The sequence below is a fragment of the Ursus americanus genome, chromosome 2 (genome assembly GCF_024610735.1).
Source record: "Ursus americanus isolate L20-20 chromosome 2, mUrsAme1.1.p, whole genome shotgun sequence".
NCBI classification, from domain to species: Eukaryota; Metazoa; Chordata; class Mammalia; order Carnivora; family Ursidae; genus Ursus; species Ursus americanus.
The window spans coordinates 91,445,711-91,470,491 of record NC_142128.1 but is presented as its reverse complement, the minus strand read 5'-3'; the positions used below and the strand labels follow the sequence as shown (position 1 = coordinate 91,470,491).

Here is a 24,781-nt window from a genome sequence, read left to right as displayed (position 1 = left end):
TTTTTTTGCTGTTCCCTAAAACTAAAACTACCTTCTGATCTTGGTAAAAACAAAAAAAGAAAAAAAAATCTGAAATATTATCCTTGTGGAATGGTTTGATTTGGTGGTTAGTAAAACTTTATTAAAATTTAGAACGTTTTTTTAAATTTAAAAAAATTTGAATTTTAAAAATTAAGGTAAAGTTATTTGTAATTACAAATGAGTTGTGTATTCTGCTCAAAATGAGACAAGATGATGCATTGCACATATTTTTAGATGTGTCTGAAACCGTCCTGAGCAAATACCAGTGAATGCTTACAACACTGGAAGCACTTATTTTTGGTTAGGTAAAGTTTAAGTGAACGTGTCGTGTTAAAAAACAAAATTTGAGTAAATTTGAAAGATCTTCCTGGCTTTCTCCAGTGATTTATGACCCGAGCAGCGTCCAATCTGGCAGACAGAAAGGAGCTCTGAGGAGTTGTACCAAAGACTTTCGTAGGCAGAAGGGAGCAGGAGCAAAGGAGTTACAGTAGGCAAAAAAGCAGGTTGATTATTTCAGAGGGGTCTGTCAGGCACATTACCCAGCTAGTGCTGATCCCGCGATTTCTGAATGACTGGTGTAAGATTCCGTTTCTAGGAGGGCCCAAACTGGCATGAAGTCTCTGGTCGGTAACATGGGGCTTCACAAAAGTGACTCCATTTTGGGCCTGTTGTCTTGTGTTTAACAGTGGCCTTTGGATTTTAGAGTTACAAATGAGGTAAAAAGCTGATTGTTAGAGAGTTGCAGACTCACAGTCTGGACTCTCCCTCACCCACATTCTTTGCAGTGAGATCCGAATGAGGAAGTAAGATACCCAGTGTAGCTGTTAGGCAAGTATTTTAGGCCCCACTGGTTTTTCCTTTCTTTAACTATGGGGATTTTTTTTTTCCCTTAAGAATCTATGCTTTCTGGAGTTTTGAATTTGCCTCGCAATTGCTAGGAAAGACAGGAAAGATAATGAGCTGAATGCCTGGAATTTGACACAAGAATAATGGTTTTCTTTATTTACCTTTGCATGATTGTTTAAAGAAAACTAAGATTTTGCTTATTTATCTTTTACTTTTTGTTCTTTTCCCTTTGTAAAAACTCAGTATGTGTCACTGGACTGTTCTGAAGTCCAAAATACTCTGAAAAGCTTTCTTCTATTGATACTTCTGTGATTTCTCATTCTCCTTTTATCTTTTGTTCCCCCGCTCAGGGCACCTGGGTTTTACAATGCGCGCTCCTAAGTGTGAAACCTACTTGGCCAATTGGTTTTCTGTGATTAAGAAAGAACTTGTAGAATTTTGTCTTTCTTATGTTGTTTATGTCAATACCATGAATATTTTGTGAAGATCTCCTGAAACTGAGTCACGTCCACTTCGTGAATGTTGATGCTGATTCAGGAATGACTAGACAAGCATCACCGGGAGGCAGGGAAAGTATCTAGAGGGCTCCACCTGTGCATGTGGGGGGCGCAGAAGACCCTCTACCCTTGAGACCACATTGCTGCTCTGGTGCTTTCTCCTCCTTTCCATCTTACCCTGACTTCGTGGCTGTTGTGATAAGTTCAACAAGCAGAACCTGAGGCAGGGGGAAAGGGTCTTTGCAGCCACTCTGGTGGCTCTTTTTAAAGACTGGCCATCTGTTTTTAACATATTTGCTCCTCTGATTTGAATACCGCTCCCATCATAAAGCTACTTTGCTTTGCTGCATTTGGGGAGAACACCAAAATTAAAAAATGTTCACATCTTATTCGGGTTTTTCTTGATTTTTTGTTTTGGCCGTACCTACGTTTGGCACGTGAGAACAGATGTTCTCTGAAGGCCAGGAATGGTTTATTAGACTCAAAGTCAGTGTGACCCAGGTATGTTGTTGTTAAAAAGTAATAATCCTAGAAGAGTAATTGTTGGAACAAAATCAGCTACCAGAGTAAAATCTTTCTCCGTAAAACGTTAAAATGGCACTTAAAAATCATTAAAGATCTTTTATTCATTAAAATTTTCTTATTTTAATGAGATCTGGACAGGCTTTTACACATTCTTTTGTAGCCAGGTTGGCCTCTCAACTGAAAAGGCTCTAAAGAGTAACTAATAAAAGGTATCACCGCTGTCATCGAATCCTCTTCCTAGGCGAAAGAGTTGACATTAGAACATCCAAAGTAGGGTACAAAGTAAACTGCCTTTGTTGGGACACATTATAGCAACCCCGACTTTCTTAACATCTGGGATTAATGTTACCCTTTATTTTTTATTCTGATAGAGATTAAAAAGGTATTTCCACCTTCAAACCCCCCAGTAAGCCTGTTTAGTGGAGGGAAATTGGATACTTAAGCTTTGGACTCTTTGCAGAGCGCACGGGAAAACCTCAGATCTAGTCCATCCCTCTCAATTTACATGACCATGAGGAAATTGAAACCCTGGGAGGTTGAATGACTTGCCCTGGGACAGACAGCTAGCTAGTTCCTGCTTGAACTGGCGACCATCTATTGGTTACCACTGACGCCTGGTTTCTGCTGCCGGTTGGATATACAATCCTCTCCTGGTAAATTTTAGCAGCAAATGCCGCTACACCCCCTTGATCTCAGGTAGTCCCCGCCCCCCACCCCCCGCCTTTCTTCAGTGTTGCTGCGTGGTGGGAAGTAGAGGACTGCAGAAACTCAGGTGGAAACAATCTTAGGAGATCCGTGGGATCAACGCACAGGGGAAAAGGCAAAAGAGGAAGATGTCTTGCAAGGGAGTAGAGGACTGTTCGTAAACATGACTGTAACTGGGCTCCTGAAGTTTGTGGAGGGTATTGTAGCTGCTATTTCTGAGACTGGAGAAAAGGTCTTAAGAAAAGAAAAGGCCCGTTCAAAGACAGGTTTTTAAATAGATCATTGGTTTTCAAAAAGTATGCTTTCTGTTGGGAGCACAAGTATACATTTAATTGTAAGAGAAAAGAAACATTGGAATTTTTCCTGCCCAGACTCTGAAAGTCATGTATGGAGGACCCTTATAAGGGTGACAAAAATAAAAGGTGCAAGTCTAACTTAGGGAACCCTTGCTTTAGAAAATGCATGCGTTGTGGCTTTGATAGAGGACCTCTTAGATTTAGAAATGAAATGTTATTAATAATTCTAGTGGCTGTGACTACTTAGAACAATCTTTTGTAGGTAATAAATCAGAAGCTTTAAAAAATACCTAATTGTTTACCTGAGAACCTATGTGGAATTCGAAAAGGACTGCATTATTTAAAGTCGTTAGCTTCTGTTTATGTAATTTTAAAAGTTATCTTCACAGCCTTTGATTATGTTTCTAAAATTGTTTTGTACTCTTCACAGCCCTGATCCCTAAATGTTTTATGAGTTTAATACACAGCACCTAAACTATTTGATATTGTTTTTCTGGTCCTTTTTTTTTTTTCCTCGGGTTATGAGTGTTCTTCTTAACCCAGAAGATTACCCATTGTTACACTGAATTGCTCTCCCGGGGGTGCATAGGCAACTGCTCGAATGCGGTTTACAATTCTTGTTTGCCCCTGGGCGGTTGCCAGCAGGGAGTAAGGCATTATGGGAAGTAGTTTCTTTACCTTCCACAACAGGTGTCTTTGTCCGTGCACCTTATTCAGGTATCAGGGTAGAAGTACTGAGTCACTGCAGCAAAGAAAAACATGAAAGCAAGAGGAATTGCTTTCCCATCTAGAAAATGGTGCTGCAAGGGAAACCTGAAACCTTCTGGTACTAGTGAATGCGTGAAGAGGTTCTCAGTATCTTTTACAGTACTTCTGAAAAGATAAAAAGGAATTTAAAAGGTATGAACTGCCTGGACGCTTTATGAAACCTTGTCTCTTGATTACCGTTTAATTTTTTTACCTGGTTCGTCAGCATGAGGATAAATATGCTGGGAAACTTTTTAACAAAAATAAAGCTTAAGAGACAAAGCTGTATTGGAGCAAAAAATGAAGTAAAAATGCTTTACTGGCCTCTACAAGGGTCAAGCACAGTTTGAAGCTGTTTTAATCTTGAAGGTTTGTTGAAAGTATTGCATTTTCTGTTAAAATAAGCCTATTAGACTTGCTTCTGTTTCCTAGCAATAAGGTGTTTTTCTCCTTCCGTGTGTGTGTGTGTGTGTGTGTGTGTGTAATCTAGAATGCTATAGCAATTGCAAAACGCTCCTAATCATATTTAAATGGAACAAGGTGCTATTTAAGTAATCATGTTAATCTGGGTGAAGATACTTAAGGAAAATAAGGAAAAATAGACACCATGAATCTCATTCTAAGTTTTGTCCTTTGAAAAGCAAACAAGTAAACAACATAACAATGCTAGTGGTAATTAGGGCTAAAAATTCCAACCAGTATCTGTATTTGATTATACACAAACATTGCCAAATTGATTTCTAATTCTAACAAATAGTATTTCTCATGGTGCTGTAATGTCATAATCTATAAAAAGCAGAGAAGATAATAGCTTAATTAGAAATTTTGGAAAAACAACTTTTGGAGGAGTTTCATTTCTTTTCCTCCCTTTTTATTTGCTTAATACTTTTCCCATGGAATTAGCATATGTTATATTTCCTGGTAATTTAGGCAACCTTGTGATGATAATTATGGGCAGCTTTCAAATTTTTCATTAGGGCATATTGAGATTCATTCGCGGTCTCCAACTGTAAGACACTGCTGATGGCTAAGACACCAGCAGTTCGTGACTATCTGCTAATATGGATAATTAAAAGAAACCTCTAAGCTTAATAAAAAGAACTTTTATCTTTGGGAGAAAAAACCGTAAGTTTAGAAATGAGACCTTTGTGTTGCTTTCTGAATAACAACAGAAAACAAAGTTCCCAAAATCAAGAATTTTATTTAAAATATTTGTGTGTTTTTTGGTGGGAGAAGGGGAAGTGATAATTGATATTACAGTCCCTGTTTCATTTTTATATTTTGGTCCTTTCTTTTTTTTAACAGAAATAATCAGAGGTGAAAAAGAATCTCCTTTTTTCATACTTCAGGAGATAATTTTTAACTGCACCGAGAATTCTAGAAATTCTGAAAAACTAAAGGTTGCCATCTATTTATTTTCTGTGAATGTGCAAAAATAAGCCATAAGAAAAGCCACTTCTCCTCCAAGAAGAAGAATCTTGATATAAATAATACTGAAGTAAGAAGATAAACTTTAAAAGTTTCTAATTACCAAGAACATAACATACATCAGTTTGGGGGCCTTTGTTTTGTTTTGTTTGTTTTTGCTATAGGATATTTCCAGTTAGAAAACTTTCCTTTATTTCTGTTTGAAGCTGAAAGAAGATTTCCCCAAACCGAACTTTCCAGCTGCTGGGTTAAGAATGCAGAAGGTGTTTATAGTGTATACTTCCTCCACAGATAAGAGACCTCCCCTAGTTTTCTGCTGGGGGTGAATTGCCAGACAAGCCTGTGATAGCAGCTGCTTTTTTTTCTTTTTTCTTTTTCTCTTTTTCCTTCTGGATTTTTGATACTCCGCCCCCTCAAACTCAGGTGGGTGTGGGCATTGGCACTGAGCTGCAGTAGGATTTTTCCTTGGATAGTCTGGTCTGGCGCTGGGGTAGCAGCTGGTGCTGTGGAAAGGCCAGCTGGCAAGATGATGGAAGAAATCTCCATTATGGTGGCCTATGACGCCCATGTTTTCAGCCAGCTGCACGATGAAGACTTCCTCTCTAGTCTGGTGGCCATCAGCAAGCCCAGGTCTATGGTAGGTGCTGCCTCGCACACTACTCCGGGGCTGTTTTCTTTTTTCCTCACACGATAGCTGTATTCCTATAGCAACTGAGAAAAACTTCCTGGGAATTAAAATGGAGATCTTGCTTTTGGCTTTGTGTTCAGGCGACAAAAAGCCCTACAGGTTTTTAATGACGTGTTTACCTCACGAAACACTATTATATGTTTAGTAGTGCATTTTAAAGTGCTTTAGGAGTAAAACTTAGGTTAATACTTTCATGTGTGGTGAGGGTCAGAGGAGTTTTATAGTGGCAAATATCACTTTGTCCCATGTGTTTGCCTTGTGTGTCTGTATATGATTATTAGGTGAAGGTTACCTACATTTAAGCACATGATTCGTATGAAGTGTAACATTTTTAACAGTGGGCTATCACATCAACACGGAGTACTGAACTGTCTAAAAGTCAGATAACTTTCAAAATGCTTATGTTATTACTAAGAACTATTATGAAATTAACTTCTAGTACAATTATCATTTGGATTTAATATTTGTAATTTTTTAAACCATTCTCCAAGGGTCTTGGTGTGCATGTCCTCGCATAATAGAAAAATGAAGTTCTTGCAAATGTTTGTTTCTTCTCTGTAGATGTCATCCTTATAATGGCTATTGAGTTTAAGATAGCAGTGGGCCATACTTTTTAAACTAACTTTCCCAACCAGTGCCATAGTAATCTCTTACTCGTTATATTTGATACTACTCATCACAAGCAATAGAATGAAAGACTATATCGGAACCGTTACCTTGCTAATATGAAACCCTATTCTCTACATTAATGCATAGGAACCTTAAAAACATACTATGGCAAGTTCTTCAAACAGTAAATTGCAATGAACAATATAAAGGGGATCCATAAATTGATTTTAAAAGACTTAGGGTTATATTAAGTAGATGCAGTCTGTTGCCATTGTTTAGATGCTGATTTGAACAAACTATAAAAAAAAATCTATAATTGACCACTAATTAGATATTTAATGATACTAAGAGGGTTATTCATTTTTATGCAATAATGATATTATAATCATGTTTTAAAATGATGATTTAGAGATACATATTAAGATAATTATGGATGAAATGTCTGCAAAGATTCAAAAACATTTACGATTCAGTAGCAGGGTTGGTGATGTGGATGAAGCTAGATGACTGTGTGTTGGTAATTGTTGAAACTGGGAGATGAGTATATAGAGATTCATTATACTCTACTTCTACTTTTTTTTTTTTTTTTTACACGTAGGCTCCATTCCCAACATGTGTCTCGAACTCATGACCCTGAGATCAAGAGTTGAATGCTCTATTGACTAAGCCAGCCAGGTGCCCCTGTAGATGTTTTATAGATGCAGTTTAAAAGAGTCAGCTGAACCAAAAAAAAGCAAAAGCCAAATAAATACAACATAATATACTTCTGTAAGTGTTCGTTAATACAGAGACATCTAGCCTTTTGCATTCTTGTCCTATTTAATATATATAACTTACATTTTTTTGTATTTTTATAATTATATATGTTATGTGGATATTATTGCCAGTCCTTAGTTAACCACAATATTTTACCAAGTCAGGAGAGAGAGTTCATCAGTAGTTGTGGATAATCTTTTAAACTTCATTTTAGCCATGAGTTTCACAATATTCCACCATGAAAACTTACCCAAAGAATTCAGAACTTTATTTCATTTCTTTTTGATGGTCCCGTCAGAATCCTCTTAAGGGACCTGAGCTGAGTCTTCAAACGCTTGTAGGAATTTTCCATGCCAAAGGAGAGAAGAAACAAAAACTTATAAAGTGGCACAATATAGAGGACATGGGAGACTGAGGAGGGAGGCGGTGACCTGGCCAGGTCCTAGGGAGCATCTCACGCTCAGCAGGTGTGGGACGTTGTGTGGTGTGCACATATACAGGAAGCACAGAGAGGAAATGGATCAACGAATTAATATTAATGTGCTTATCAGGAAACACTTCCATTTGTAGATTATATGAATATTCAGTATGTTGATGTGTGTTGTGCCTTGATACAACTTCCGCTCCCCCAAAGCACACTTCTGCTCCTAACCCTGGAGCATGTTTGCTATGAAACTTGGTCACTAATATGGAAAGTCTCAGAGGTATGATAAAGACACAAAATATTGGTCTGTATACTAAATGTTTAAATAATATAGATGTTGGGGTGTTGAATTTGATTATACAACTTTCTGTAGACGGTTTTCTTTATCAAATGTGAAATTTTCAAAGAATTGACTGGGACAGTCTTTTGAAGGTGATTCTTGGTTTTGGTTCATGTGGAAGAGTTATACTAAAATTGTGCTAAGGTGAAATATTTATCATTTACTTTTAATTCCATATTAGATTTTTTTGCTTTGTCTGCGATGAACCTTTTAAAGTGTGTGAAAGAAGTACTCAGATTTCCTACAGTATAAAATAAATTACTTCTCAATCTGATTCATTACTGCACTGGGAAACAAATTACATTCTTGCTAACATAAAATCCTTTGGATTTAGGTCGATTATTACAAAGGGTATTTAGAAGGTTTCTTAGTACCGGATTAATTAAATACCTTTCTGTAATTGGACTTTGTTTCATAATGGAAGGTATCTTGATTCCTCAAATGGTAAAAGTCCCATTAAGAACAGTGGTTTTGGTGTGGACACTGAATGTTTTCTTGTTTGTAAGTAGCCCTGTGGCTTTCTGACATTTTTGGTGGAAACTCATGGTAAAAAAATTACAAGCCATTATGCACACAAGACTAAAAGAAAATTTAACTAGGGGTGCATGGGTGGCTTAGATGGTTAAGCGTCTGCCTTTGGCTCAGGTTGTGGTCTCCTGGTCTTGGGATCGAGCCCATGTTGGGCTCCCAGCTCAGCGGGGAGTCTGCTTCTCCGTCTCCCTCAGCCTCTCCCCTGCTCGTGCTCTCTGTCTCTCTGTCTCAAATGCATAAATAAAATCTTAAAAAAAAAAAAAAGAAAATTTAACTAAACAATACTTTTCTTGCTACTTGTGGTGTATTCAGGTTTTTTGTTTTGTTTGCAGGCTAGTTATGTTCCACTAAGTTGATTCAGAAATGTCTCAAGCTACACTTTAAAAAATATGGCTATATCCTGTTGATCCTTTGAATAGTAATGCAAGAAAATCACAAATCCCTTTATACCGGTGCCTTTAGACAATCATGGCAAAAAAAAAAAAAAAGATAAGAAAGTCAAGCATAACTCTCTTTCTCTCTCAGTCATTCTCTCTCTCTCTCTACTCCTCTCTCCCCCCCCCCCCCCCACTCAAGACATTGCCTGGGCTCCTGGATGGCTCACTAAGTAGAGCGGTAGAGCATTTGACTCTTGATCTCAAGGTCATGAGTTCAAATCCCATGTTGGTAAAGAGATTACTTAAAAGAAATTACCTAGGCCAGTGTTGTACTTACTAAGATAAACTAAAGTTGAGAGTCACCACTTGTAAAACTTAAGAACTTTTTAATTACAGCATAAATAGATTGGTGTGTAAGGTGTAAATCTAGTATAGTCAAAATGGCTCCAGAAACATTTAGAAAAGTGCCTCATTGAACGCAGTTTTCCAGCTTTCCTTTAACAGATTACTTTTTCTTTGGTTGTTCACTGGCTGAAATTAACTGGCTTGCATTTTGAGACAAAGTTGTACCCTCCCCCCATTCTCACTCCAAAACATGTATCTTTAAATCTGACCTGAGGTGCTCACACAAGGAGTAATAAACAACTGAGGGAGGCCCTCTCTGAAGTTGTTCGCAGTCACGGCCTTCTAGCCAGCATTCCTCTCTACCTCCTCCACCATTCCCAGTTATTTCTATGGCTGACTAGTGTAAATACGGGGAAAAGATCACACCTGTTATATTTGTTATGCATTCCAAAGGAAGCTTTGAATATGTATTTAAATTTAAAATGTATGATTTAAACAGCTAACAAGCCTAATAAGCAATGCATACTTACCGTCAAGCTTGAATATTTCAGGTTAAATGTTAATTTATATTCTGAATTATTTCAGGTTTTTAATCTATAGAGTGGTTACGAAGGGAACTTTGCGTTCTGATGTCTTTTAGGGCAGTATGTAACATTACAGACATTTTCGGGTTACTGCAATTGCTGGTATAAATAGAATATCCCTTCCTCCAAAGACCTCACAGACAAGTAAAAGAGAAGTAGAATAAATATTTATGGCAGTGATACTTGGCTTCGAGAGGGTAGAACAAAGTGAAGAATAATTACCACTGATTGAGCAGTGTGGAAGGAGCCTTCCAAGGGGGGGGGGGTACTTGTCAGACTTTGAATGCTGACCAGGTGTTTGCCAACTAGAAGAAGAGGGTAGGACCTTTCTGAGCTGGGGGGAACACCTTGTGCCAAGGCCGAGAGGTTAACTGCTTTGGGGGCTTTTAAGGTACAGAGTCCAGTTTAAGTTCTAGATCTGCTTTCTTGTAAATTACCTAAATTCTCTACATTTCAGTTTCCTCATCTGAAAAATGAGGAACATAGTAGTACTATCTCATTGGATTGCTGTAAGGATTAAATGAGATAGTTTGTACAGTATTTAGCACAGTGAATGCCCTTACTAATTATCTCCCTTCTAACAGGGAAAGGGCTGTTCAAACTGGAGAAGGCTTAAAGGAAGGAGTGCGTTGAGTAGATAAGGCACCATAGTGATGGGGAAGAAGGAGGGGGGTTGTCAGAGGGAGAAAGAACATGGGCTCATTGGGTTACCCTGGTGAATTAACTTTGATTAGGGAATCACTCTCAGGCTATCAGTCCTGCAGGAAACTTGAAGCCATCTGCCCTGAAGATGGTACAGAGGGTCTTAGGTTTGAGCCCCAGGAAGGTGGGAAGGTAATACAGAATCAATGGAAGGGATTTATATGAGCCAAACTGTCTGCCAAGTAGATGTATTGATTATTGCAGCAATAATCTGGAAGTAATGGACTGACAGGGGCCACATTGGCCATGGAAAAATTTTTAAAGGGCATTACAACAATGTAGGTGAAAAATTGGCAAGTGTCTGCTCATAGACACTTGATGATGGCAGTGTGATAAAGAAATTAGTCCCCGCATGTTGGTTAGTTCTTGCAATGCATATATACAATAATACTACTCAGGAAGAAGCAGCAGCTGATTTATATGAGAAAATTATTGAGATAAGTTGGAAATTACTATAAGCTTCCTACTTTATATAATTCATATGATTGTTGTGTCAACTTGAATTGGAAAGTTGGATATCAAAAATGTAATGGAGGGGCGCTTGAGTGGCTCAGTCGGTTGGGTGTTGGACTCTCCATTTCAGCTTAGGTCATGATCCCGGGGCCATGGGATCAAGCCCTGCGTTGGGTTCACACTCAGCGGGGAGTCTGCATGAAAGTCTCTCCCTCTTCCCCTCCTCCCTGCTGCATGTGCGTTTTCTCTCTCTCTTTCTCAAAATTAAAATAAATACATCTTTAAAAAAAAGAAGAAGAATGTGTTGGAGAAAAGATGGCCTGGCTTTACTAGTTGCCACATCTAGAAATTCTGTGTCGCCTATCACTATAAGGAACTTGGTGTTCGGTGGCTAGAACACTGCCCATTAACAAAAGCTATTTACCCAGGCTAACACATGTCTAGGCTCTTTTGCCACTAGATATTTGTTCTTCACAGATACCAAAATAGCAGCACTGTGTCCGGCAAAGGAAGGAAGCTCTTTCAGGGAGCTACAGTTTATCTGTTCTATCAATGGGACATGAGGGTAAGCATTCTGAAATTACTTCCTCCTTATTGGGTTGGCACACTGATTTAATCTAGCATGCCAAATTAGGGGAAAAAAATTCCGGGCAATTCCATATGCCAGAGATGGGTAAAACAATGAAATCAATAGTTATTTCTAAATCTTCATTGAATATACATTTCAAATATTGATTAGAATAAAACATAAGACCAATTGATTCATCCATATTTTTAAAAATTGTTATTAGCTGAACGTTCTTTATTCTTAATTGTTATGTAGCATGTACACATTCTGGCGATATTCCATCAATTTCAGTTTAGTATCAGGAGCCAAATCTTCCCTCATTTGGTTGATCAGTTTCAATAATGAGTTAAGGTTCTTACAGTTCCAAGTAATAAAATCTTGGGCTATCTTAAACAAGAAAGGGAACTTACCATACAGACACCAGGGTGTGTCCCTTTAAACACAAGGGCAGAAGTTCAGCCAGGCAGCAGGGCTGGTACCGGACTGATGCTGGCAAGCGTTCTCCCTGTCTCTTGCCATCTAATTAACTTCTCTCTTGGCCTCCCCTTTATTTATCTCTCTTTACCCAAGTTTTCTGCTTCTTCATTCCCAAGGAATATGGCTGCCATACCGCATCCAGATTTACAGTTCAGTCATATGCAGAGAGGTAAGCTGCTACCCCTAAATCACAACTCCAGAATCCTCAGGGAGAATCTGACGGAGTCAGTCAGGTGAGGTGACATAGAGTAGAGCCTTTGGGCACAGGCTCGGGAGCCAAACTGTCTGGGTCAGATCTCACCTCATCTCCAACTAGCTCGCTGACTTCTGGCAGATGACTTGACCTCTCTGAGCTTCATTGTTCTCATCTGTGAAGTTGGAACCATATTAGAAGCACCTTATAGGATTTTGTGAGAATTAAATCAGTTAATGCAAGTAAAGTCTTGAGCTTACCTCACATACAATAAGAGGCACATGTCATTATTTGGTATTATTCCGAACTGATTTCTCTTTATAAAAATCTTGAAATAAAAGGAGATGAACTTTTAGCAGACTTTATAAAGAAATTCATTACCCAAAAATTATTTAGGTGGTTTTGCTAATAAATATGAAATCATCGAACCAGCTTCTATAATAATAATTAGAACTTTTCTGCATTTAATCCTGTTTTAGATTTGAGAAGTAATCTTTTTATTATTAATACCGGGGCTGGTGTTGATTTGTAAGTCAATTCAAAATATTTGGGGGGGGGGAGATGTTATAGAAACATTTTAAATCCTAACTTATCCACAGTGGTTGAAAAAAATCTTATTCTAGGTTTTTTGTTTGTTTTAGCATCCATATTTATATTCAATTTAATAATCAAAAATATTCATTGATCTGCCACTATGTGCTATGCTGTATTTTTAAGCCCTGGGAATGAGGTGTAAACATGAAAGGCATATCAATTGTGAATCTTATACTATTTTGGGGAGAAGTCAGACAGAAATATTAGCTAATGATATTACTTATCACCTAGCGAGAAGTATTATACAGAGACTTAAAATGGAGTGATATCATCAAAAGAGATTAATTGGAGGCTTTATTTTGGGTACTCAGTAGGGGCCTCAGTGGTGTCATTTGAGATCTTAATGACATCCATGGGAAAATCAGGTAGAGAACAGCTCTGAGAGAAAGGCCCCAAAGTGGTAACAAGTTTGATATATTAGCAAAACAGGAGGGTCTGTGTGGGATCACAATGTGGGGTGAGCCCCAGGGGCAGACAGTGGTAAGAAACGTGGTCAGGGAAGAAGTTGGGAACCAGGTTATGATGGAGGGCTTTATAAGTCAGAAGTTCAGGTTTTATTCCTGATTTGATGTCCTTGTGTTTTAAAAATCTGATGGATCAGATTTTAGGCTTGGTTAAAAGAAATTTAAACTGATGATGAAATTATTGGAGAAGCCAGTATTATATCAGAAACTCACCACAGTGCTCAAATTCAATATGAAATGAAATTGTAACATTCAAACTCAATGCCAGGACTACAAGCTGGCTTATAAACAGGATTTGCAGCAAAACAAAGCAAAAATAACACTGGCGCCCTGATCATTGTAATGCCCACAATAGGATTTCTGGGAGGCTGAAATATTGAAGAAGCCCTCTTACCTGACATAGGACTGTGGTTGGTTAATAGAAGAAGTTGGCTCAGGGGATGAAGCATTGAAAGAAAAATTACATATTAACCTAAACATTTATTTTAACTTAAAACATCAGTATATATTCTTTATCAGTTTTCTTATAGGAATCTTTTTTTTTTTTTTTAAAGATTTTATTTATTTATTTGACAGAGAGAGAGACAGCCAGCGAGAGAAGGAACACAAGCAGAGGGAGTGGGAGCGGGAGAGGAAGAAGCAGGCTCACAGCAGAGGAGCCTGATGTGGGGCTCGATCCCATAACGCCGGGATCACGCCCTGAGCCGAAGGCAGACGCTTAACCGCTGTGCCACCCAGGCGCCCCTTCTTATAGGAATCTTAATGCCCTTTCTTAGAATAGGAATTCTGAAATACGTAATACTTTCTAGGTTGCTTCCTTCAGAGGACTACAAATTAATAAACTTACGAAGCCATCTAATGTAAACTTTGTTTACATTACAGAATTGTTGTTTTTAACAACTTTTGTCATCTTTGATAGTAGCATTGCAATCATTTAATGTGACATAACTTTACTGTTTCACCACTTGACTTTTGCAAAGCCTTTCCAGATTGCTCAAATTAGTTTTTATAGAAATAGCAAGTGTTTTTTTTTTTCCACATTCATCTTATTAACATAAACATGTTTGAGAACAAATATAATTAACTTTTTTAAGCGTAAACTCAGTTGTGGGCTAGTCACAATAGTGAGGCATTTCTGGGTATCCGATTATAGAGGGACTAGAGAATGGCATTAGTTAATCAGGCAAAGTTTTTGAAGAGTACTCTTAGCGTATTTTGTTGCTGCACAACAAACAGCCATAAATCTTGTGGCTCAACACAGTCAGCATCTGTCTTCCTCTTCCGAGTCTTTGGGTGGCTCGGCTTTGGCTGATCTTGGCTGGCACAGCTGGATAGCGCGGAGTTTACTTTGCTTCAGGACCCAGATTCTTGTATCTGTTCGACACCTCCCATTCTTTTGTAATCAGTAAGCTATCGGGAACATGTCCTTCTCATGACAAGAGTTTAGAAATTCCCAGAAGGGGCAGTGGAAACATTAGATGCCCCTTAAAGGCCTGGTCTCAGAGCTCGCACGCTTTGATTTCTGTTCGTGTTCCATTGGCCAAAGCAAATCAGAAAGTCACTTCCAACATGGTGGGATATAAATGACATATATACATTCGTTTCAGATGTGCAACATGATTTGACATTTGTATACATTGCAAAATGATCACAATAAGTCTAGTTAACATTCAGTACCACATGTATTACAATTTTTTCCCTTGTGATAATTTTTTTTGATGACATTGCTTTTTTTTAATTGAAGGATGAAAGTTGGTCACATTCGGAGATTAACAGACCTCATACAGATGGTTAAAACCATCCTTCTCTTTCTTGGTTAACCATCTCCTAATTTCAAGTAATGTCCACAAGTTTTGTTTGTTTTTGTTTTTTTAAGATTTTATTTTATTTATTTGTCAGAGCACAAGTAGGCAGAGCAGCAGGCAGAGAGAGGGAGAAGAGGGCTCTTGAGCAGGAAGCCCGATGCGGGACTCGATCCCAGGACCCTGGGATCATGACCTGAGCCAAAGGCAGATGCTTAACCAGCTGAGCCACCCAGGCATCCTTCCACGAGTTCCTTAGATCCGTTTGAAATTGTCCTTTGAGGACACCCACCGGACGACTACATAACAAAGGCTTGCCCCCATGCACCGCTGGACAGTATCTCACTGGATATCATCATCATCAAAGAGATGTACAAAATCCTTTAAAAAGTCTGCATGGACTGCCTTTTCATTGACTGCCAAGTTAAGTTCATCGGGAGCCAGGTGCTGCCTTCTGTCTTGTTCAGGTCCATGTAGGGCCCAGCACCCTTGGGAAATACCTTGTCCACCTCCAGCTTCATCTCCACTGCAGTGCTTCAGGCATCCCTGGTCCTGTGACAAGAACTGTTAAGATCTACTCTCAGCAACTTTCAAATATACAATAGAATATTGTTTTTTATTGATGTGTAGTTGATATACAATGTTATATTAATTTCAAGTGTACAACATAGTGATTTAAGGTTATATACATTACAAAGTGATTACCACGATAAATCTAGCTACGATCTGTCATCATACAAAGTTGTTTCAGTATTATTAACTATACTCCCTCTGCTGTAGATTGCATCCCTGTGTCCTATTTACTTTATAACTAGAAGTTGTATCTTTTAGTCCCCTTTGCCTATTTCACCCACACACCCCCACCACTGCAATGCAGTATTATTAATTATAGTCACAATACCATACATTTCATCCCCTGGACTTAACTTTATAGCTGGACATTTGTACCTTTTGACCACCATCACCCATTTTTCCCACCGCCAACTCCCCCAAATCAGATTTATGATAGAATACTATGTGCTTCTTTATTAGTACATTAAATAACAAGATATGGTAGCAAGTAGAATAACTACCGTAATTCCAAAATAGTGATAAATATAAATAATATTTTGAGATATCTAATAACTGTAATGTGAATGAGAATATCTATAATATCCACAACTGATAATTTCAGAAGTTCAGGAAAAGTATTTTTTCCATCACTGCTCAAGGACACTGAATTCTCTTCACAATCCCATCACATAATATTGAACTTATATTATCTGAGACCCAAGGGTTTTAGGTAACTTTCCTTTCCTTATGGCTGGCTAGGAGAAATCTTGGCTATGCCTTGTATTCTTCCACTTCCCCTTCTTAAGATACAGAAAAATACTTGTGAAACTTGTGTAATTATTTGATTAGTCTCACTAACTCATAACATCCATGAGAGCAGGACTGTGTCTGTTTTTGTTTACCGTTGTATCACCAGCCCAGCATTGTGCTGGTGCATTGTTATCTCTGTATGTATTTAATTGATGGTATTGGGAGAAAATGAAGCACCGTATAGGTAAAATCATTGGTCTACAGTAGGTGATGTTTGTGACAGTTGAATATATTCATAAATATCTGTACACATAATATAGGGGTAGTTATTTAAATTTTTTTTTATCCTGGGTTGCCTGAGTGGTTCAGTGGGTTAAGCATCCAACTCTTAATTTCGACATGGGTCATGATCTCAGGGTTCTGAGATCAAGCGCTGCATTGGGCTTGCATGCTGGGCATGGGGCCTGCTTGAGACTCTCTCTCTTCCTGTCTCTCTGCCCTTCCCCCCCCCATTTTTTAATCCTTTATACTAAATTCTTATAAAATGGATAGTGGAATCAGGTTAGAGTCTAGTTAAGTACTTAAATTAGTTCTTAATTGTTAAAAAGTGCAATGCTTGTTTCTGGTATATCTTATTCAGTGGTTCATTTAACATGCATATCTCCTATGTGCACAGCACTAAGTTAACCTCTGAGATAGCTTTAAAGAGATGGTAATCCGGTTTTAGAGACAGCCCTGTGAACAGGTACTATGAACCAGGGGTAAGAGCGCTATTAGAGATGTGTGAGATGCCTGCCTCTTCTTTGCGTACCTGTCACACCCTGTACCCTGGGCACTCACTGAAATGAGATATTCTGCCTGCTTTTTGAGTTGTACACTGAGGTTCATTTTCCCTGCATGTCGTTTTTATTTTCCGTGTCTACCTACCGCAGCACCTGGCGCATAGTTATCTGTAGTCAGTAAAGGTTCTAATGAGACAATGAAGGGATGATCAGGAGAGTGTGGGAAATAGAGATGCTTTCATAAACATGTGGACACTTTTTTTTTTTTAGCATTTTGGTTTTTAAGCTTTTACAATTTTATCTTTTAAGTAGTACATTCACGTGGTTTCAAAATTTCAACAAATATAAAATGGCATCTAATGAAGTTTCCTGCACATTCCTGTTGTCCTGTGATGTTACTAGTTTTTTAGAGATATCCTTCCAGAAATATTTAATGCAAATACAAGCAGATTTGTATGTATTCTTCCCTTCTTTTTATACAGAAATTTGGTGTCCCATTCCATGCTTTTCTCATTTAACAGCATGTGTTGGAGATTTTCTTTGTCAGTACATCAAGGACTCCTCGTTCATTTGACAGCTGCATAGATAAGTGTCTCACTATATGGATTTCCATGTGTTAAGCTAACTCCCAGGAAATGCATATATATAAGGTTGCTTCCAATATTTTGCTGCTACCAACCATGGTGCAGTAAATAATCTTGTATATCATTTCGTGAATGTTTGAGGATATCTGTAGGTTAAATTCCTAGGAGTGAATTGCTGGGTTGACGAGTAAGTGCGTTTATAATTTTGAAAGATAGGGCCAAATTGCTCTCTTTAGAGGATATATCATTTTCTCCACCAACAATGTATAACATATGCCATTCAGAAGCGCAAACTTCGGAGCATAATTCTAAGGAAAAACATAGAAATTTTTCAGGTGGTCAGGGGGAAGAAAAAGATACTCCATACAGAGGAATAGTATTTTCAGAGGCACACAGGAGCGAGAGAGCTGGGAATTTCAGCTTGCTCCATTTGGCTGGAATATGGGAGCAAGGCCAGAAGGTAGTAAGATAGTGGGAGTAGGTCATGATTGGTTCTGAGTGTAACGCTAAGGAACTGATATTTTTAGTTCTGTAGATGAAGGTTTTGAGTAGGGACGTGATGTAATGAAGTTGATTAATACATGTTATGGAAAGAATATATGTTTATATCTATTTATTTAAAGTGAAGGTTGCCCAGGTAATATATCCTTATATGTTAATAATTATATCTATGTCCAAAAATCTACGATATGAGTCTATATAGAAAGAGAGTGAATAAACATATTAAAGAAAAAAATTTTTAAAAATAAAATGAAGGTTGCCAAATAGGTCTATTCCCTAAAGATCTTTTTGCAACTTAAAGGTTTTATTCCTCATTAATGACTAAAATAGTATGCTGATATACCAAATATGGAAAATGCATATAAATAAAAACTAAAACACAAATAAAACAATAATTACTCATAATTTTACCACTCTGAGATTTTCCCTGTCCAAATAACTCCTGTTGTTCTTAAAACAATCAAAGAAAATCAATATATATATTAGGTTAGAAAATACAGACAATGGTTTTCAAAGACAGCCGCTTGTTAAAAGATTCTTGTAATTTCTTCCAGGAAGAAAAAAATAAAAACAGCTACATATTCCTGCATAAATCACAGCATAATTGTCAATGTAGGCTTATACAATGCGGCCTCCTCTTAAACATATGGGTGTCTTTTAGAGACATAACCATTTTATTTATTTTTTTCTTTAAGGACCTTACGACAAACCTTTTGGATAGATACCCATTACATGTGCTGCTTTTCCTCTTTGTGACATGTCATTGGCAGGTAGCTGTCTGATCAGGATCTCAATTATCGGCCACATGGAGTGTGTAGAAGGATGGTACATTTCAGAAAGCTAGACTCCATTGTGTATACTCAGAAGTCTTGTTGTGGAATAATCCCAGTCGCCCAGTGTTCCCCTTGTAGGGCCTGTTGGAACAGTCTGTGGCAGATCCTTTTCAGGCTATTCTTCCTTGGGTGTAGGATTTGAAAAATAATCTCCAAGTCACTAATGCTGTGTTTGAACACATTCATCCTCCTGCTTTACAAGTGCATTGAAATAAATTTCAATCTTGAAATTGAATTTTTGAATCTTCAAATAAATATTTTTTCTTCCCTAATTACATCCTAAGAGTTTGAAGGGGGAGGGGAGGAAGGTCCCAGGTGCATTTACTGATTTATCCATTAGAGTAGTCCAAGCGGATAGATTGTAACAATTTTGAAGATTCGGGATTCAGTATATCCAAGGTAGTGTTAAAACCATACAGTATTTAATCCCAGAATCAGCATTATTTCCCTCAATAGTTAAAATCTGACCCTTGGTTAGAAGCCCAAAAGCTCTGCAGTACCCTCCAACCTAACAATCACACTTATATTAATTTGATTCCTTCATGTAAAACGATCATTTTTATTGCTCCTGCCTGAAAGGTGCAAATTGCTTTCCCTCTTGGGTGTAGGCTGCTCAGCTTTCTTCTTATTAAAAAGACAGGAAATATATCTTCCATTTAAAGTATTAATGTCGTCTGTAAATGTGTAGTCTAATTTCTCATTGACTTGAACTCTTCGAGGAAAATTTGAAAAACGAGGTGTAACTTAACACTTAGGATCGTCACACCAGAATTAGATGTTTTCGGTGACCAGCCTTCCCAATGACGGAAGGCTACAGAGAGGAGGATAAGAGAGAGGGCTGGAATAGATGGGAATATACCTCATGTAACTAAGAGGGGTATGACTGAGTTGGCTGGACTAACAAGTTCATTTTTACTCCTAAGAAGGACTTGGACCTATTATGTCGGAAAGTGAGCACTCTTTATAATCATGGGGGAAAGTGGAGCTCAGCGCACTGCATTTGGGGCAAGAGGGTGGTGAGACTGGATTCAGGGGAGAAAAGAGGTCATTTGTGAACAGACACTAGCCAAGAGATGAGGGCTTTTTCTCAACCCTTCTCAGGTCAAAACATGATAGATATTTTACCAAAATGGGTTAGATAAATAAATAGAGTAATTGAATGAAAGTTCTTTCTGTTAATTGGAAATAATAGAAGCTATTCTGTGTAACCTCAGCAGATTTGAGAATAAAGTATTGAAAATACTTAAAGGTTGTAAAAATAAATTTGAAGTGATACTAGTATTCCACAATAAAGAGCTGCTTGTCTCCTCCCTTAAATAATCTTTAAGGGAAAAACAAAAATAAAATTGCCATGAAACAAAATTAGTCATTGCATCCCCGGTGAAATGAAGCCATTCGGCCTACTCAATCTTTTTTTTTTTTTTTTTAAAGATTTTATTTATTTGACAGAGAGAGACAGCCAGCGAGAGAGGGAACACAAGCAGGGGGAGTGGGAGAGGAAGAAGCAGGCTCCCAGCAGAGGAGCCCAATGTGGGGCTCGACTCCAGGACTCTGGGATCACTCCCCGAGCCGAAGGCAGACGCTTAACGACTGCGCCACCCAGGCGCCCCGGCCTACTCAATCTTTTAACCTATGTAGTTAGCAGTTGTCTGAATATTGAACATATTTGAACATTATGTAAAATCATAATGAATTCAAACTTGAACGTTTCACCCCCTGTGACCTCTTTAGACCAAACCCACAGGACTCAGCTGGTTTCAGGGCCCCACCGTGTCAGGACCACGTGACAATGACCGTACCGTGTGGGGACAGCATGGCTAGCGTCGTGCTGACCCACGTTGCTCAGTGTCTGCGTGGCCCATCTGCTCATGTGGATCATCGGTCTTCTCTGCTTCTAGAGAATTTCCCATATAACAGTAAAATGTACTTGCCTTTGGTGTGTCTGGTACCCCTACAAAGGGAAAGAATTTCCTTTCTTAATTCTGGACAGACTTCAAATTAGGAGACTTGGAGTAGGAATAGGAAATCAATCTACTCACAAATTGAGGCAACAGAGAATTGACCTAATAAGGAACATAAAGGGCAGGGTCCACAAATCCTGTGGGATTAGAGCCCAGGTTTCCTCTCAGTGCTGTGAAAATAGACACAGAAGAAAAAAGAATGACTCATCATCATTTGTAAATTTAATTTAATTCCTTTAGCACGTTATTCTTTTTGGAACTCATTTACTCTTCACGACGGCTCTAGGAAGTAAGTGCAGATTTGAGGCTGATTCCACGGACGGTCAAGTGGAAGCACAGACTGAATAACCAGCTCAAGGACACCCTGGCAAAGTAGGAAGGTCAGGATGCGAACACTGGCTCTGGCTCTAGGCCAGTGCTCTTACCACCATTCAAAACTCAAGGCACTGTGCTTCGTACTCACTCATTAGTTATTATCCCAATATTCCTTTGATTATATATCCCTTTGATTATCAGAATCCTGAAATTTTCTACACTTCAGCAGTTTCTGAGGAAGGTGATAAGTTAGACATTAACACTATAATTAGAGCTTTCTTAATTTTGAAGTGTGGGTCCTGAAGGTGAATGATTGCTCCAGCAACGACCAGCACTGTTATCTGATTCTACTCACTTTCTTTTAGGGATTTGAATAGTAAGGTAAGCATGCTTGTCTAAATTCCAAAAGTTCCACGTTTGACTTTGTGCTCTATACGTGGCAAGAGCGCCTTTTTCTCTGGCGAGCATACGGACACTGAGTAAGGAACCCTGTTAACAGTTCCATCTATTTTGAATTCCCTGACTGTGGAGAAGACATACGGTGATGGGAGTTATTGTTCAAATGTACAATTGTTACCATCTGACTTGAATCTCACTTTGGAGTCTTTAATTCAAATAAGTCTGGGAGAAAAGCTTAAAGTACTTACTGGTTTAATGGGGGGAAAAACACTTTGTATAGTTCAGAAAGTGGTAGTTTTTAGAAGAGGATTGGACACAGATACAAAGGCATCTTATATTAAAAATTATCTTTGGACAGTTTCCTAAAGGAGGAAACCTAATTATATAAAGGCAATATATATTTTTGTAGCCTTTTTTTAAATCAAATTTATGGTAACTAACATGAATAGCTAGTATATTGGTTGGCAGAATGAAGTTCCAGAAAGATCTGGCTAGAACAGTGTGTCCATGAAACACAGTAGGGCCGAGGGTAATATATGAGATTCAAGTCCAAAAGAATTCTACATAGTGTAGCAAATTAATGGCATTTTAATAGAAATTTTTAGCAATTACAAGCTAATTTAAGCCTTTGCAAAATTGAATATTTATTGTATAGTCTGTACCCAGTAATGTGTTTGTGTTAAGGCTACCGAAGAGACCAAGATAAATGTGGTCCCTACCTTCACAGGGTTTAGCAGGCAGGATAAATATTAAATAATCACCAAAAAAAGGTTATGAGTTTTGTGAAGAGAGGGAGTCTTGAGTCCTATAGGGACATATAGGGAGAGACAGATAGGATTGGGGTGCTGAAGAGAATCAGGATAAGGGGGAAAAGTGTTGTGTTAAGAGGAGGAAGAATATTGAAGTCTTGGAGGTGAGCAAAAGAAGAGCTTAAATAAGTGGTGGATAGAATGTCGGTGAGGGGAGCAGGGAGGAGCCTGACATTAGCCTGGGGAAGATAGTAGGAACCAGACCATGAAGAGTCTTAATAGTCACATCAAGGAAATTGGATTTGACGCAAAGGGCAACACTAGGCCGTGACTTAAAGTTGGCAATTCCTTTGACCTTTCTAGTTGTAAATCTTTTGATCTTTAAAGTAGGAGACTTGAATCAGCCCTTTCAGATCAGAAATCACTAATATGAGTTTAAGAATCCTAGAAAGAAGTATTTCTCATCTATTCTGCTCTGATTCTATTATTTTTCTTTTCAGATTAGAATATAGATTTTTGTCATGAAGCCTATTTTAGTCAGTGTTTTAGAGAAGGTACTCTAATGACTCCTACGATATAGTTTAAGTCATTTTGTCATCATAAAGGCACTGTACATATACTGTGGACAAAACTTCAAGCATAGAATATGAACAAGGAGATCGTAATCATAGCGCCATGACACTAGAACCCTTGGACTACAGCTGAGTGGAGGGTTCAGGCTGATAAAACCACAAGGGAAATAGTGCTTGTTGGGGGAGGGGAATATCGGAGGTACAGGAATAGTCTTCAGACTCCTGAAAAGGACTGTTTGTGGAAGTTGGAACAGAAGGGCAGAATCGTGGTGAATGAGTAGAGGCAGCTAGAGATAGGCATTTCATCTCAGTATTAGGGAAAACTAAACAATTAGAGCTGTTCACCAGAAAATTAGTGAATTCTTCTGAATGCCTGTAGGTGTTCCAGTAAATTACTACATATGTTTAAGCCATATGTAGTCACTTAGGGATATTACTGGAGAAGTCTGAGCATCAGAACGTTAAATTATATGAACTCTGACTCCATATAATTAAGAGTTTTGTTTTGGAATCTTAATTCACTGCTTGTTTTGATGAACACATAATTGATCTGGAAGATAAGTTAATACCTGTCTGAAAAGAGAAAAGCAATTTAAGCAGTTTGGTGTCTTGACGTATCCATCACCTCTCCTAGTTACCTGTCATTTTGTGGGGGTGGAAGAACACTTTGAGATCTACTCTCCTAGCAAATTTCAAGTATACGTTATTATAACTATAGTCACCGTGCTGAGTATTAATTAGGTCTCTAAACTTCGTCATTATATAACTGATATTTTGTACCCTTTGCCCACTTCCATCTTTTCGTTTCCTGCAGGCCCTGATAATCATCCCACTGTCTGTAAAATTGAACATTTTAAAGTGAACAATTCAGTGATATTTAGTAACTTCACAACATCATGCAGCCATCACCTCTGTCTAGTTCCAAAACATTTTCATCCCTCCAAAGTAAAACCCCTTATCCATCAGGCAGTTTCTCCCCATTCTCCTTTTTCTTCCTGACCCCTGGCAACCACCAAATCTGCCTTCTGTCTCTGTGGACTTATCTATTCTGGATATTTCATATAAATAGAATCATTTATATAAATAGAATCACATATTATTGTGTGACCTTTTGTATTTTGCTTCTTTCACTTACTATAACATTTCGAAGGTTCGTCCACATCGTAGCACACGTCAGTACTTCATTCCCTTTTACGGCTGAATAATACTCCACTGTATGCAAATGCCACAGTGTGTGTCTCTCTTCATCTCTTGTTAGACATTTTGGCTGTTTCCACCTTTCGGCCACTGTGAACAGCGCTGCTGTGAACTTGCGTGTGCGTGTTCTCCTACGAGTGCCCGTTTTCCTTTGTTTTGGTATATACATAGGAGTTGAATTACGGGATCGTAGGGTCATGTGATCATAAACATGGATCATTCTATGTTTAACTTTTTGAGGAACAGCCAAACTGTTTTCCACAACAGCTGAACATTTTACGTCACCACCAGCAACGTCTGAGGGTTCCACTTTCTCCATATCCTTACCAACACTTGTTATTTTCAGCGTTTTGTTTTTGTTTTTTAAATTCTACCCATCCTCGTGGGTGTGAATTGGTACCTCATGGTGTTTTTTTAAGGTATTTTTTATTGTGATAAAACATATAGAACATAAAATTTGCCTTTTTAACCATTTTTAACTGTACAATTCCATGGCATTAATTATATTCACCACTTTATTTCCAGAACTTTTTTACCCCCATTTCCTCCTGCCCCCACAGAAACTCTGTACTTATTAAGCAGATCTTTCCTATTTCCCTCATTTCTCCTAACCC

The 24,781-nt window shown here is 38.2% G+C and overlaps 1 protein-coding gene and 1 pseudogene across 7 annotated transcripts in view; one reads left to right on the top strand and one right to left on the bottom strand.

Moving 5' to 3' along the window:
- Window positions 1-24,781, top strand: part of RABGAP1L (RAB GTPase activating protein 1 like) — a 716,315-nt gene that overhangs the window by 618,072 nt on the left and 73,462 nt on the right. The window contains exons 1-2 of one of the 7 annotated variants that reach the window (XM_087858710.1): window positions 1,563-2,542; window positions 4,943-5,702. The exons of 3 other annotated variants lie outside the window; for them this stretch is intronic. In XM_087858710.1, the coding sequence (XP_087714836.1) occupies window positions 5,592-5,702 (111 nt within the window). In that variant the 5' untranslated portion in view covers window positions 1,563-2,542; window positions 4,943-5,591. 3 more of the 7 variants (XM_045811381.2, XM_045811380.2, XM_087858706.1) reach the window with 3 other exon arrangements.
- LOC123801386 (COP9 signalosome complex subunit 9 pseudogene) lies at window positions 15,315-15,493 on the bottom strand (annotated as a pseudogene).